We start from the raw sequence: 12,758 nt of genomic DNA, 5'->3' as shown, positions 1-12,758 counted from the left end.
CACTGCACAGAATCACCCAGTGAAATCCATCCGGACTTTATTGTTCACTGTACACTGCTCGAATCAGTGGGCTACTAATCTTTTATTGACTACGAAGTCCAGCCATAAAACAGATGTTACAATTATCTTTAAGGAGTCCAATAAAAGGCCTGAGTGTGTATCATGGTAAAAATGTCCACCACCCTGTTCCTCCAGATGAACTCTATGCCAAAGGCTTGACACTGCTTGCGTAAGTAGGGTTCTTTTAAAAAATGACCTCATTTGCATGACAAAGGCAGATGGCTTCAGGGTGCTGCAGGAGGGAGGGTCTAAGGGGTCTGAGGGGAGGCAGGAGGCAGACTGGGACTCTTGGACAGATGCACTGGGATCGCTGGCTGTCTCCCAGTCAGGAGACTAGAGACTGATGGATACGCTGGACGCTGTGGCTGATGCAGTGGATGAGGAGTCTGGACTGGATTTGGGTTGGATTGTCCCACGGCTGTGGAGTTTGTTCCCATATCACATGCAGAGACTTTCTGCTGCTTTGGAGGAAAATGCTAATTCTACAACTGAGTAGAGAGCAACAAGGAGTCAGGACACACACTGGAAACAACTTGCCAAAACATGCTTTTGGCTTACCTTACCTCACTCAAAGCTACATTTGAGATTGGTTTAATTACCCATAATCAGTAGGGTGCTGTGTTTATTTTTTTGACTTGACGGAGATAGAGACCTTTTTTAAAGAGAGGTACATCTGGATCCAACTGAATTATTACTTTCTGTGTAGTCTGAGTGGTTTATTTCAGCTGGAGACAACACTGGCTCAGAGATGACTGGAGCCCTGCTCACTGGACTCATACTCATACTCTCATTTATGGTAATAACTTTCTCATCTTTCTCAAACTGCTTTTAGTCTTTTCAAATTCACACTTTACACGTGTTTTGAAATGGCAGATAAACTGCAGCTTTTGGACGCTGCTTGTATTAAATGTGCTGCACAGCAGTTGTTCAGATGATAAAGTAAATGTGACTTCTTCCCTGTAGGTGGTATGTGAGAGTGAGCCAACACATGCTGGGCCAGACACAGTGGGGGGCTCACATGGTGAGACACTTTCTGGTGGCCATTTAGTGGCCAGTAGTTCTCCTTCTGCCTTCACTCAATCCATCAAAAAAAAGCATTTAATACTTATTGATTGATGCTCCACTAGTTTTTTTTAACTCATAATGTCCTGGTTTTGTTTGTCTCTGACCCCTTAGGAAAGTCCACAAAGGTCCACCTGAGGTCTCACTCAGCCTTCCAGCTGGTCAATGACTCACTGGCCTTTTCCAGGGCTGACAGTTTTTGCAGAGGCCAGTTCAGCTCCCTCGCCACCCTGGACCCGTCAGAGGACCAGGAGGGGGCCTTGGAGCTACTCCAGCAGACTGGTCTTCAGTCACCTATCTGGGTCAGGGATTCCAGCAAAGCAGCCTCCAAACCTGTGGCCCTGGCCAAGCAGTGTGAGGGAATCAGTGAAGCTTATAAAGAAAGTGAAAGAATACAAAACTGAAATGTGCAATTTAACCACCAACTTCTTCTTCTGCTCTCATTTAGACGTTCGATTCTCAGCTCTAAACTTCCCAAAGGACTCCCGTGATGGCTTTGCTCGTGTCAACATGTCGCTCCCTGCACTGTCCTCTGTCAGTGTGTGTGTTCGCCTTCAGTGGGACACCGAGTGGAATGAGGTGTCCACCATCTTCTCCTACGCTGCCCCCGTCTTTACCAATGAGTTCCAGCTGCGAGGTCAAGTGGATATGCGGGAACGCATCCTCCTGGCACTTATAATCCACGGGAAGCACCTGCCATATAAGGCGTCCTTCCCCAATGACGGAGCGTGGCATCACATCTGTGTCACGTGGTGCCGCAGCAGCAGCCACTGGGCTATCTACGTGGATGGGGACAGGAAGGACACAGGTTCAGGCACAGACACTTCCAGGGATATCCATGGAGATGGGATATTTATTCTGGGTCAGGACCAAGATTCCTTTGGAGGGAATTTTACAGAGCCATTTTTTGGAACTATCACTGATCTGAATGTTTGGAATATGTCCCTGGACACGAGACATGTCACAGCCCTCAAAGCATGTTCACCCATGACCCATGATGTACTTTTCAGCTGGAACATGGACTTGCTGAGCTGCCACCCAGTGGTCAAAGAGGTGCAGGTCCTGCTGTTTTGTCCAGGTAAGATCATGTTCTGTGTATGTAGAGTCCTAGTTCAGGGACCCCCTCTTTCAACTTGCATTTCACAATGGACAATTAGCAAAAACTATCATCAAAGGCCCATCACAAAATCTGAATTTTGATGTTATAACTTGCAAGTTTGTGAGGTGAGAGGGCAGAACTGGAGTGAAGCCCTGGGTCAGCCTATTAGTCTTTAGTCCTGTGAAGGCCATAGTTTCTTACTGGTTACGTTAATATTTTACTCAGCATAGTAAAGGCTGAATTTGGAAACACATTGATAGGCTGTAAATAAACCCCCAGGTTAGCCAAACTTATTTGGAAGAGAAAACAAAAAAATCTTGCTCAAACTGTCTGTTGCAAACATTCATCACAATTTACGGACTCACTTCCTGCTTCAGCTTTGACCGACTGTGTTTACCCTAGTTTTGTGCACAGTTTTCCTTTGAATTGAGGGATTAGCAAGGATTTCAGATGTGCTCACTTTCAGTTTGACCTCCATCTAACCACTCGAGTTTCTTGCTTTATTGAACCTTGTTGCAGCAAAGTTCTGTTCTAAGAAATTCACACTAAGACACCTGAAGATGGTTATTCATCCTTTTAAGACAACTGCAGTGCATCTGGTTAGAAACAACATAACACAAATCAGCCAAAGGGAATTTAAGAATCTAATCTGTCCCTTGTAAGAACCCCAATCTTTTGTGGAGGTGACGTACTAAATAGGTGGATTACTCCTTTAATTGTAACTACAATAGTATGAGTTTGCATGAGTTCAAGTTGTGAGTCTTGACTATTTATTTGATATGCTAATATCACAGTGTGTGTATTTAATGTTGCTTTCTTCATATTTTACTGTTCTTGTTACATGTTCTTATTTTTAGCCTTGAGTTTCCTTAGTTTTTGTTCTAGCTCTCATCCTGATGTCAGATCAGTAAAGAGCAGGTTTGTCAATAACTGGTTTATCTGTGTCGCCTCTGTCCTGGTGGTTCAGTCGTTCCCTAAAGTGGCCTGCCCATCCAGACCAGGGCTCTCCAACCTTTTTTTACTCTGAGCGCTACTTTGACAAAGCTCCTCATGTCTTATATTACTGGTAACATTTATTCCCATATGAAAACACTCAAACTGAATCTGAGTCTCCAAACCAGATCAGATGAATAAGATAATTAAACAAAACATCAAATATCAGTGTCCAAAACTCACATTTTGTACTAAAACACCAATTTTAGTGTCAAAAATCTGAGTCATGATTCAGTCAGACCTGAAAACACCACTGTAAATAAACCTCCATAAATCTGATTAGAAACCAGAGAAGAAGAAGCTCCTCAGTCAGTGATCAGTGATAGTTGTAAGTTCATCCAATGGTTCATGAGAGACAGGAAGTAAAAATAGATCATTCACTACAATTCATTTTCCAAATTGAAAAAAAGAAAAACGGGGCTCAAGTTGAAGCCCACAGCTTAACTCATTGTATCCATGGCAACATGTTTCCTGTTTGTTGGAAAAGTTTAGTTTCTCTCTGTTCTGTTATCAGAAGAGTTTCTATCACTGCATGTCGCCTAGGGCACCACATGTTGGAGACCCCTGATCCAGAGTGAAACTCACTATGACAGATTTTTCTGCCACCAGTCTTTTGCATCAAATTTACCTCATCCATTGTTGAGATTTTTCACCAGTAAAGACCTTTAAACACCCCTGCCCTGTGTGTGTGTGTTTGTGTGGGCAGCAGTGCACCAGCAGGTGGAGCTGCAGGGCTGCAAGACTCTGCAGAGCTGGTCACACCAGCTCCCACAGTTTGGACTGGCTGACTGCTCTGATCCACTGCCGTTCATCTGCAGGAGCAGCAGAGGTGAGGCTCACACACTGTCCACAACACCAGGCTTGTCTGGTCTCATTGTTAATAATCTGGATACACTGTATTGACTGAGGTAACACATGACAGTGCAGCTTGAGGTTCATGTAGTACTTCTATATATATGTTATATATGTTATAATAACCAGTCTTTATAACAGGTGTGTGCCTTTCTTCAATCAGCTGAGTTTACCATAGGTGAACTCCAACCAAGGTGTAGAATCATCTCAGAGATGATCCAGAGAAATGGAGGAAGTATCATAACAGACGGGGTCCAAAAGTCTGAGACCATTCTGTTTACATACATGAAACATTCTTGTAATCTGTAATTTTAGTTTGGAAGTAGAGCAGAGAGGATGGTTTGTTAGAGACACTGATAAGAGTACACATGTATAATATGCGAGCCAGCTCTAACTAAATGAGAATGTCTGAGCTTTAAGCTTTAAGACCCCCCCCCGCTGACAGGGAAGTTGGGGGTCAGGTACCGCTGGGAGTTCAGTGTTTTATTCTGGGATGCCTCAGCAGTCTCAGGATTGAATGCCTTCAGCTGAGAGATAAAATCTCACAGCAGCCATTATATTATCTGCCCTGATGTAGGGTGGTCCTGAGTGCTCAGTGCACTGCAACTTAAGGAAACACATGCAGACACAAACATGCTGCAAATTCAGAAAACATCTTCATCAATTTAACAACAAATGCACTGCAAAAAACACATGTAAATACACAAACGCACTGAAAATTCTGTCCTACAACACAATGGAAATGTTTCCTACGGACACAAGTGTAGGGGTGGGCTGGGCAGTTGGGCGTGGGGCATTAAAGTGTAATCCTTTATCCGAGTCCAACCTGTGGCCCTGTGCGCCAGATCACCCTCTCTCTCTCCCTCTCTCTCTATCAGAATCAAGGCAAAACATAACTTCGAAAGAAAAAAAGTGATGAACAGCTGTGACACACTTTTTATCCAGTGCTTTTGACTTCAAAAGTCCCAGTCAGGTTCATCACTTTTTAGTGTTCCCTGGAAACACTTTGTGGTGTTGTAGGACTGAATTTACAGCACGTTTGTTTATTTGCGAGAGCTCAGTGCACTGCAACTTAAGAAAACACATTTTCTTAAGTTGCAGTGCACTGAGCTCTCGGGGCCACTGTACTGATGTCAAATTGTCTTTGGCACAGAGCGTTACCTGAAGATGAAGCAGATGAGTGATTCTCAGAGGTCTCAGCCTACCGCCTTCATGAACCATCTGATGAAGATTTCCAACAAAACCCAGGTAGACGACCCAGAAATCTTCCCTTCCCTTCTTTTCCAACATCTTAACACTTTCTGTTTGTTGTTGTCAAATGACTTTGCAGCCTGTAAACCACACCTAACATAGAGTTAACACTTGTCTTCATGTACTAAATGATACATCACATAAGAGATGGAGGACTCCCACAGAGGTCCATGAAACATTTTCATACAGTAATGTCCAAAATAAATATGAATTAAAAAAACAGTTTGGACCCTGGTGTCTCTGTCTCTCCCAGCCCATGCTGGAGCAGCAGCCATCAGGGCTGAGTAGCCTCGCCCAAGCCTCTGCCCTGCTGGACATCTCTGTCCAGGCCTTGGAGGACACCCAGCGGGAGGGACTGCAGCCGGCAGACATGATGTCCCTCATCCAGCTTCTGTCTCTGGCTGCTGACATCCCCACGCATCCATCGGCTGACACCACCAACCAAAGCCAGGAGAGCATCCAGGAGCTCAGCCAGCACTTTGTCAGTGTGGCGGACAGCATCCTCAGTGAAGACAACACCGCGAAGTGGCAGGCCATCAGAGAGGTAGCACTCCCTCACTGTTTCTTCAGATCTGCTTCATATGTGGCTGCTCTCTGTGGATAATTTTTACTTTCTGCTGATGGTATCTATATCAGCTGTGGCAGATAATTTAGGCTCAGGGATTTTTATCCTGCAGACACACAATGTATTTTTTCAGCTTTGATACTGTAATTGCAATAAAAGATTTTCTATTTCAAATTTAGTTTAAAGAGAATTGTTAGACCCAATTAAAAAAATTTTAGATCATAAATTGTTGTTGTATATAAATTATATATTATAATACTAGTAAAAAGTAAATACTAGGGCTGCACAATATGCAAAAAAATTTTATTACGATTATTTTGGCAGATATTGTGATTTCAGCTGGAATTAAAAAAATAATAATTTTTGCTAAAAAAAATAAAAATGATGATGATGTGATTTTTGTTAGTCTTGTACTAAACAATCATGTTCCTTTACATCTGGAAAATATGATTTGTAGGTCTCTGTAGCACCACAACACTTTTGGTGCTAACAATGCACAACAATGCTGTGACACATTTTTATCAAAAAAAATTGCAGCTCCTGTGATTTGTAAATTGCACTTGACCAAGTGATTTCAATTATATCTTATATTAGTTTTGCAGATCTAGTAAATACTATTTATGTTGGTTTAGGGTCAGGGGATCAGGGAGCAGAATCAGGATCAATAAAATTCAGACCCTTTAACCTCAGCTTGAGCTGCTTCCTATTGTTGAATGTATATATATATATTTTTTTTTATTTATTTATTTTTTTTTTTCTTGCATAAGCCAAGATTACAATAAAAGAATGGCTGCATTTTTCTGCAGCGATTGTGTTAACTCACAGTAGGCTTTCAGCACTGCAATACAAAATAAATGTATATATTTATTCACCAACATAGATGCATAGGATAGGTACAGATAGAGATATAGAGCTGCGCTAGTCAAACCAAGCTCACATTCTCTCTTTAATACAGCTGTTGGATGGATGGATCCCTGTCAGTCTTCAGACCTGTTTATCACATCTGTTAATGTGGCTCCATGAGGAGAAGAAGTCCTCTGTGGGGCAGCAGAATGAATTCATGACATATAGATAGATAGATAGATAGATAGATAGATAGATAGATAGATAGATAGATAGATAGATAGATAGATGCTGCTATTCCAGTTCTCGAGCACTAGAGGGCAGTGTGCTTCTATAGGTAATGTATTATAAGAGCTCATCATCAGCACCGGAATGATGACGTTCCCATAAGAACTGTAGAGCAGAGCTAAGAACATGGTTCCTCCCTCTTGATTAAGACGTAGATTAATTAATTTTCACATTGTGAGTTTCTGAACAGAACCAGCTCTGATCCAGTAACTGCTGGGACTTTGCGTTCTCCCCAAACCTTAGAACCATATCTGTATACATTTTGTCACCTCTGCCTCTGCACTATTGATGTGTGTAGAGTGGCTCTGTATGGAGTTGTGCCTTGTAGTAGAGTACACCCCCCCCCCACCCCCACCCCCAGGCCTCTCAGAGCTCCAAGGCCACCTCAGCCCAGACTCAATGGATGAGCAGCACTCTGACAAACTGTGGCCATACTCATCCACAAACCTACCTCGCTCTGCTCCCAGCTCTGTCTCCAAGGCTCAGCTCTTAGATGGGCATATTGAATTCAGAACGAGGAGTTTCAGAACAAACAATGGCAAATCCCATGATTGTACCATGCATTATAGGCCTATCTCCCACTTCAGCCAAACTGAGCGTGGACTCTGGCAAACAGTTTACGGCACTGAAAGCGTTCTGTCATTGTGCGGCATATGAATGGCCATTTTGAAATGTACCTCTTTAGCTTTGACAGCCATGCTGAGCAGGGCAGAGTGGGTGAGTGCTGCTGCCAATCTGGGTGTTTCAGGTGGTGAATGGCCCCATGGACGTGGTCAAGAGCATTGACCGGATGGTGACCAGCCTGAGCCCTCGCCTGATGGCAGAGACTGATCACCTGACTATTCACAGCCCCAATATCAGTGAGTCACACATACACACCCACACGCTTGTCTTACATTAGTTGTGATGTCACTCTGACATAATGCATTCCCTAACCCTAACCCTAACTTTAAAACAGCCCTTTGAAGTTGAAGTGAGGACCAGCCAAAATGTCCTCACAATGATGGTTTCAAACCTAAGTTAAAACTAAACATGCCATGCCAGCTGCTATAAGCAGCTCCCAATGGAGATCAAATCTGCCCATAACTGACGTTTAATCTTTTAATCTTTGCACTTTAATGAGATATAATCTAGTTTATAATCTGTTTTTATACTGTTTTTATACAGGTTTCTTATTATGCTTTTTACTTCTTTTTTTATGCTTCTTTTATTTCTCTTAAGCCCATTGAATGACCTCTTTGTGTGATGATGTGCTATACAAATAAAATTGCCTAGACAGACATGAACACACACGTAATATTTCCACGGGTTTTACAAAATGATGCATTCCTGACAGTTTTAAAATATTGCATCAGTTTCTATTCTTAATCATAACGGCTGCTAATTAACAAGTGGAAACTACCTCAATATGAAAAAGCTGCCAAATCAAAACAGCTGTAGAAGGTCCATCAAGTCTAAAGGTAGATGTCCATGTGTTGTTTGATTATAAAGCAGGTCTAGGTTCTATATTAATACTGTGAAAGTATCAAAGCGCTCAGTCCACAGAGAAATGCACACAGCCTGTACTTAAAACAAGCCGTCACGACTTCTGGGACTTTGTGATGTCACAACAAAGCAGACACCAAGCCCCGCCCAACTGGACCCACCATCCACCCTTGCAGGATTTGGTTTCTTTGAGTGTTTTACCTGAAATCTGCTATATTTCTATTGGATCACTCAGAAAACAGTCAGCCAATCAGAAGAGAGGAGGCTCTGAGCCTCTCTTCTCACCGACCTGTTGTTACTAGAGCTCCAGAGAGAAGCCTGAGAGAGGAAATGTATAACTACATTGAGATGGTTTTTGGTTCTTAAAACGACAAATATATGCTATTATGGATCAACACTTCAATAAAACACAGAAGAAGAGGAAAATATGGAGCTTTAAATGGACAGACTTTGGATAACGTGATGCTTTGTTGAATACACTAGTTTTCCCTCTTACATAGGGTTAGGTGAGGAAATGTACATCAAGGTCGATCAGACAGAGATTTCTGTCTGTGCTTCTCTTACCAGTTTGTAGTGGGTGGAGCTCAGCTGGAAACTTACTATATAGTAACTAATGATTTAGCTATAGTTGTTAATATTTAAGGCTGTAGAAAAATATTTCAATTGAAACACATTTTCAGGGATTGTAAAATAAATATGTTTTAATACAAGTTGGGATTTATTTTAGCTCCATCAGTTCTGTTGTTTCTGATAAACCTAAATGTGGAGACATGGCTAAAAATAGGTTCATATGGGACAGGAAGTCAGGCTCTGAACAAACCACCAGAAGAGAAAAATGAAGGTTAACAGGGAAACTGTTATTCAAACTGTCTGTTGTAAACATCCATCATAGGTTAGAGCCTGAGTAGCTGGTTCAATGTGAGCATACACAGTGAAAATATAGCCTAGCTTAGCACAAAGCCTACAAGTGGGGGGAACTACTAGCATAACTCTGTCAAAGCTTACATGTAAATTTCAATTTTACCATTTTTTTTCATTACCAGCAATTCCACTAATTAAACCCTCCCCTTAGTGGGCAATGTACCAGGATGTGTTGTATAGACTCCAGGACTCCACAGTTTTCACAATTGCCACCTCTGTGATTCCCCACTTGCATCAACTAATTTGGTAGTCCACATCGTCCCAGCCTTAGCCTTGTCAACTTGATCTCTGTTTTCTTACCCATGTTCACTTCGTTGCCAGGTTTAACTGATGGTTGGATGTTGTATACTTTTCTCCCTCTGTTGTCCTCATCCCACTCTTGCTGCCATTGATGATTCAGTCTCTGACTGATGACACTGCAGCACTCCATCTTGCAAATTGGCACATGCCTGCCTAAATTATTTGTCTGATCTCCTCTGCATTACCACCCCCTCTCTTTCCCTCCGGTCTTCCTCCTCCCTTCACCTCTTTATGCCATCCGCCCCCCTCAGCACCATGGGGAGCAGAGCTTTCAGCCGCTCTGCTCCCCAACTCTGGAACTCTCTCCCACCAGACAACCGTAACATTGTTTCTTTACCCCAGTTCAAATCAAGACTCAAAACTCATCTGTTTCAATCTGCATATTCGCTATAATTTCATTGTTTTCTTTTTAACTGTCTGTTGTTTTTATTATTTTTATTGTGTTTTTAATCTTCTGTAAAGTGTCCTTGAGTGCTGTGAAAGGCGCTGCCAAATAAAATGTATTATTATTATTATTATTATAAATTTTCCCTATCACCCACCTCATCACCCTAAACATGTGCTGGCAACCCCCAAAACCACCTTCTTCACTCACCACAGTTCCCACAATAAATCAACTAATACTGTAGAGTATTGATATCCCTTCAGGCAACCCTCTACCCTAACAGCTGTAATGTATGTATATTATGGGGTACGTATACGCCGAATCCCACTCCCCTGCTTTCAGAATCTCTTGAGCCATAAGTATAAATATGCATAGAGTGATTCAGCCTTCACCTAAGGCGTTCCTATTTCACCTTTCTGTATTAATTCTTTTATTGACAACTCTGCATCAGTCTCTGTCCACAGCCATTAAGGGACAGGTGGCCAGCATCCACAGGGCCCCACCTTTATTCCACTAAATCCCAGTTCCTACTGCCACCCTTTTCAAACTCCCAGAACTCCACTAGCAGAGATTGATAGATAGTTCCAAAGCCTTTTAACTTTATCCAATAATTTACCACTAATTTTGCACATTGCAGCCTGACTTGTAATGCAAAACTGCTTTATTCAGTGTTTTTAATGGTTAGAATCATTGGGTCTATTTGATTTCCTGAACCACTGACACTGAAGGAATCCAAACTGGGAGGAGCTTCCAGTAATGGTGGTGAAGACAAAAACTCCCATGATCCCACGCTATTTCATGACGTCACCCAACGCCGTCTTTTGATATTGTTTTGATTGAGAGACTCCTAGAGGTAGAAGTTACACACGGTGTATTCAAGGAACTTTATGCAGAAAAATTGAACAGTAACTGAGTAAATCTCTTTGCTGCTGTTCCTTTTGAAGAAGTGGAGGTGCAGCAGCACATGCTGCAGGAAGGATCCAGAGGACTGAGCTTCTGTGGGCCTGACACAGAGAAACACACCAACCAAGACTGTATTTCAGTCCCACATCAGAAGATACAGGATCTCCATAACAACGGTAGGAAAATGCTGCAAGACGCAATCATCTTCCTCCACTTACAGCAGACACTTATTCAGACTTATCTATCACAGTGCCGAGTGTTTGGAGAGAGAAGACACATTTTATTAACCTAAGTCTTGCCAATGAATGCAGTTGACAATGTACCAACGACAGACATGTGAATGTAGCATGCATTCACCTACTTACACTCCCAAGGTCTCACAGTGAAGTGGAGATGGAGGCGCATTGTTTGGTTTTGCAACAACTATTCATCTTAAACAATACATGATCCTAAATGAACTACATTTCCCTTGGTACTGTTTTGTTTAACTGTCTGGTGCAAGCTGAAGAAAGCTCCATCTATCTGTTGTGGTGAATGTTCAGGCTTCCAGAAGCTCACGTTGGTCAACACGTGGTATGGCTCTCTGCGGCCTCTTTTCAGTCCTGAGGAGAACATCACTATGGTTCCCACCGTCACAGACGGCAGTCAGAGGTAAATGGATGCTTTTTTTCATTCTCTGTGGTACTATCACTTTTCACATTATGGGATATTTCTTAGATCAGTATTGCAGTCAGCAAATGACTCGTGGGCTCGGGTGACTGACTGAATATTTCCATGTTGAAAAGTGGGTTAATCCACTAAAGTGATAATTATGCCTGCACACATTTACACATAGACAAAACATAAAGAAATGAAGAAAACATCTTCATGAATTTGATAACATGTGCTACAAACGCAAAAAACAACCAAACAGACAAACACTCTGATCTTCTCATCAGTATTGTGGATATCTGCTGTTAACCTAGCTTTAGCCTCTGGCTTATTTATTAGCCTGCCAATTCAAGGAAGTTTTAGCTAATTTTACAAAATGCAACTGACAAATCACTTCAAAACTCACAGAGCGTTGAACAACACCACATAGAGCATCTTTGGTGCATCCCAGCTGAGCTCATCACTTTTTTGTGTCCCCTGGAAACAATTCTGTTGTCATCTGTTCAGTTATGTTGTCAAATTGATGAAGTTAAACTTCAGTGTGCCTGACTCTCTTGGCCACCACCAAATCTACCCCCACATTTTTGTTGTTGTCTAGGATCAGGTAGCACATGTGACAGGACTAGGACTTTCTGAGAGTGCCAAAAGAAGATGCTGATGAACTAGGATAAATGTCATGAAACTATTAATAGTTAGCTAATTTTATTACTCCACCTGTTTGACAAGGCGATATGTCTGCTCCCACAGTGGCTCATGGTTTTTCCCCAGAATAATGCTAACTGTTTTAGCGGCTAAGCTACCTTCTCTCAAGAGGAAAATAAATTTGGCATTTAAAGTGTATCACAAATATTCTGCAATTTAATTGAATTGGAGAAAAAACACATTTGTGAAAATGAATATTCAAAGAATAGCAGCACTACCACACAGGCCTAGGCCAATGACTGTACTGCATGAACAGGATTCACGCTGCATCACTGTCACTGATTGAAAATGAAATGTAGGTCAAGCTTAAACAAGTGAATAATTCAACAACAAAATTTGTGGTTATTATGGTAGAGAGTTCACAACCCTAATCTAAAAATCTAAAAAGACCCTTTTGG

General features: G+C 42.0%; 1 protein-coding gene across 2 annotated transcripts in view; it reads left to right on the top strand.

Annotated features, from left to right (window-relative positions):
- The first annotated feature begins 375 nt into the window (after positions 1–375).
- adgrd2 (adhesion G protein-coupled receptor D2) overlaps positions 376–12,758 on the top strand; it is a 48,973-nt gene continuing 36,590 nt past the window's right edge. The window contains exons 1-10 of one of the 2 annotated variants that reach the window (XM_022746476.1): positions 376–856; positions 1,024–1,081; positions 1,237–1,476; positions 1,571–2,200; positions 3,924–4,043; positions 5,220–5,314; positions 5,571–5,861; positions 7,762–7,873; positions 11,049–11,183; positions 11,550–11,658. In XM_022746476.1, coding sequence (XP_022602197.1) covers positions 809–856; positions 1,024–1,081; positions 1,237–1,476; positions 1,571–2,200; positions 3,924–4,043; positions 5,220–5,314; positions 5,571–5,861; positions 7,762–7,873; positions 11,049–11,183; positions 11,550–11,658 — 1,838 coding nt within the window. In that variant the 5' untranslated portion in view covers positions 376–808. Of the gene's footprint in view, positions 857–1,023; positions 1,082–1,236; positions 1,477–1,570; positions 2,201–3,920; positions 4,044–5,219; positions 5,315–5,570; positions 5,862–7,761; positions 7,874–11,048; positions 11,184–11,549; positions 11,659–12,758 lie in introns of both variants that reach the window. The other variant, XM_022746469.1, reaches the window with a different exon arrangement.

Source organism: Seriola dumerili, unplaced genomic scaffold (genome assembly GCF_002260705.1).
Source record: "Seriola dumerili isolate Sdu_G_001 unplaced genomic scaffold, Sdu_1.0 BDQW01000008.1, whole genome shotgun sequence".
Taxonomy (NCBI): domain Eukaryota; kingdom Metazoa; phylum Chordata; class Actinopteri; order Carangiformes; family Carangidae; genus Seriola; species Seriola dumerili.
This window is presented reverse-complemented; position numbering and strand designations above follow the sequence as displayed.